At 39.3% G+C, this 3,764-nt stretch overlaps 1 protein-coding gene across 1 annotated transcript in view; it reads right to left on the bottom strand.

The window, feature by feature from the left end:
• Positions 1-3,764, bottom strand: part of DMRT3 (doublesex and mab-3 related transcription factor 3) — a 10,544-nt gene continuing 6,780 nt past the window's right edge. The window contains exon 2 of the mRNA XM_083186033.1: positions 1-1,977. Within this exon, the coding sequence (XP_083042159.1) occupies positions 1,025-1,977 (953 nt within the window). The 3' untranslated portion in view covers positions 1-1,024. The remainder of the gene's footprint in view (positions 1,978-3,764) is intronic.

Raw genomic sequence — 3,764 nt, forward strand, 5'->3', positions numbered from 1 at the left:
AACAATTCTGATTATCTATGGTGCCGTGATTCAAAAAAGTTTGGATCTGCCTAAAATTAACAGAAATGGGTCTGATGCCATTGTGTCCATCAACCAATGAGTGAAGAATGTACAGTGCAGATGGTAAACTAGGATAAAATAGGGGACAATGTATCTCATGGGTATATCAACAAGTGCAGCAACATTGGTGCCCAGCATAATACACCTAATAAACAGAATGAAGAAAATGCCACTGTGAGTTTGCTGAGGTATTTCCCTGTTCAGTCGCTTCCTCCGCACATATCTGTGCAGACCTAGGCCAAAACCGTTGCTTTAAAAATATGACTAAATGGTTGCAGTCACAAAGGAAATAAAGACAAAGGGAATGTATGCTGTAGAGATGTTGCCTGTTTCCTCTGCAGAAAATGATCCAGTAATTGAGTGTCTTGCAGCCTCCAGCTTGTCTGTTCATTGGTGTGCGCTAATTTTATTTGACAAACTACAAGTATAAATGGCATGCTCATCATCATTTTTATTTCATCTAGAGTCTTTAGCATGCTACATTAACCTGGTAATGTTTAATCTTGGGCTCATTTAATAATACAAGTCATGCAGTACATATACTGTCTTCAACATTACATTAGCATCACATATGTTCATTTTTCTTGGAACAAATAGTAAGACTGGGCGATGGCTGCAAAATGTACATATTGTCATATCAGTTGTCCCTGTGACTCTAACATTCATTAAAGATCATCATCAATAATTTGTTATAATGCATGGAAGACAACATGTCAGTCTTATGGACTAGATCTTAGTATAAATCGTTTACTCTGTGTCCTCGGTCTCTTCACAGTGATTCCAGATCATAACCTGATGATCTAACCAAGTAATATATACACAGCCCCTCGCCGGAAGAGTCCAAATGGAATTCATTATTGCTTCACAAATGCAAAGGGTATGGGATAATTAAATAATAGATATTCCTTGCATGGGGGATTATTAGAATAAGTCATATGGAAAAGCTAATTCCTTAATGTGTCTGTTAGGAGGAGCTGCTTAGTATTCTGGAGTCTGCTGAATCTGATCTCTCCTCATAGTCCTCTTCTGTGTAAATGGGCTGTTTTACTACAATAGGACAACTGTCCTCAGAACCTGTGCCTCTGGGATCCTCAGAAGCTCTGGGTGGAAGAACGGGTGAACTCCTGAAGACACTGGAGGAATTGTTAGAGAAGGGACTCATATACTGAGACCTAAGCTGGTACTGCTGTTGCAAGGTCATGGTGTTCCACAGGGTGACATCATTCGGCAGAAAGGGACTAGACTGGTTTCTTGATAAAGTGTTCCTTAAAAGGAGTGGGTACCTCGGAGGTTGTGGGAAGGGGTGCTGCAGGGGCACAGCTAAGGGATTGGGAACCACATTGTTAGAATCTGCTGAGAAGCGCAGTGTGTCTGGTACTCTGAAGGCTGATCCCACTGACCATTTGGAGGAGGACAAAGGATAGGAGCCAAGGGGATGCTCAAACAGGTGACCATTCGAAGGTAACATGAGGCCCTCAGGCTCATTTGCAGTTCTCTCTCCAGTCACAGAAGATCGGCTTGATAGGAGGACTTCAACAGCCCCAACAAGGTCCCCTCCGCATCCCTTTAATATTAATTCTAGAACAGTGGGCTTTTGGCTTGGAAATATCTTCTTGAGGACCTCTAAAGGAGGCCTGTTGGACTTCAAACTAAAAGGCAAAGACACTGTGCCAGAGGAGCCCTCAATAAGAAGGTGACTGTGCTCTGTCTGGTACTTTGGACTTTCTGATGTGCTCTCTGCACTACTGCAATTTTTCTGTACTGGATAGCCTGACTCATCCACTGACACCACCTCAGGACTTTCCGGGGTACGGCAGGGCTTTACATCAGGGGGAGACCTTTGATCTGTGTCTTTGTCGCTGTAGCTCTCACCATTCTCTGTACCACTGCTGTCACCTAATCTCTCCTCAGACAGATCTAGAAAACAAAAAGATAGTATAGAACATTAATAGTGCACATGAGTGACTTAAATAATACTATGACCCAGCATTATATAATGTACATAGATATACATATAAATAGCATAGATAACATACTGTAGATGATGGTGCCTGCCATGATTTAGGTCCATCAGGACATAACTTTGGCATGCAATTCAACAGTAACAGATACAGAAACAATTATATCTACATGAAGTAGTGTTCAGTATATTGCAATGACCTGTGGAGAACAGGCTCCTTAACTAGGTAGGAAATACAGGATCCGGATTATAGGTCTAAATCGGCAGTCAGTAGGTAGACACTATATGATGGACATACACAAGGTCAACAAAGACAGAAGGTCAACTTGGCAATAGTTGACACATGAAAGTTCGATATGTGTTTTGTTTCCTTTTTTATCTTTATACTTGATCATCCATGAGGACTCCCATTGGGTTTGGTAAATGTGCCGAGCACAGCCATAGTGGAGGGAGGAACCTTGCTCCAAGCTTGGAGAGGGAATCGAGCTATGCAAGGAGATGCAGAACACTAATTTTGGGTCCATGTGATGAAATCTACAAATTGACACCAAAAAGCTCATGTCAACCATTTCTGTTTTGACCTTCTGCTTGTGTCAACATTTTGTCTATGACGACTGTGTGAATGTCAACCTTTTGGGGTCAACCTAGACACTTGACCTTATAACTTAGTACAAGAAAGGGGGATTGTCACTAAGCACAGGCAGTCAAAACAATTATCGTTCACCAGCAGAGATTTTAAGAAAGAAAGGATATACCAAGGTTGCTATGGAAACCCTATCCATGCTAAATCTATGTCATAACATATATAACATATCTGGTGGTGCTCCCATAGAGTTTGAGTTAAATATAGAAAAGTGGAGAAAGAGACTCTTTTTGGCTGGGGCACTGCTTTTTTCTTTAAATCAATAAAGTATTTAAAATATTTTATTTCAATTGGATAAAAGTACATACAAAACATATAACATCAAAGGACATACAGTGTTTAGCCTTATAACTGTCAGCTGTATGATTCACACTCGCCAGTACCTAGGCATATTTTATTTTCCATTCACTTTGATTTGAAATGAATGGATAGAACATTTTAGGTATAGGTTCTCAACTAGAAGTGATAAAGTGGCCTTAGCGAGGCGTATAATAATGCTCTTAAAGGACACTAATAGAGTTGTTTTTTTTTTTTCAGAATTATGTTTGTTAATACTTAAAATGGTAAACTAGCCAATGTTATGATGTATCTTTTCTAGCTGAGGTAAAACTGCTCTCTCTCTCCTGACAGCAGGCATCTACTCTATATAAATGTGTTTATTTGTTTATTTACAGTTTCTTATATAGCGCAGCATATTCCGTTGGGTTTTATGATCTTAACAGGCCAGCAGCAGTCACAATAGCAGGATCTGTCCTATGACACAGGGCTTCTATTAACCCGGATACAAATTATGCTATAAGTTGTTTTATACATTGTATTATTAGTAGTGCTCTTGGCTGGGGTACACATTGCGCTGATGTTGGTCTTAATATAAATGTGTTATTACAGGTGACGCTTCTTTGGAGGCAAACAATTCCACACATACAAAAACATTTTAATATCACTTAACTATCACTAGAGGTATCTACTTAAAACATGCTGTAATAAAAAAAACACAACATTGTGATAATTAATTAAAATACCCATAAATAAATTACATTCAAATAATTAAAATGTAAAACTACAAAGGAGGGCAAATCCACTGATAGCATGCATTTTAAG

Source organism: Crinia signifera, chromosome 1 (genome assembly GCF_055691185.1).
Source record: "Crinia signifera chromosome 1, ASM5569118v1, whole genome shotgun sequence".
NCBI classification, from domain to species: Eukaryota; Metazoa; Chordata; class Amphibia; order Anura; family Myobatrachidae; genus Crinia; species Crinia signifera.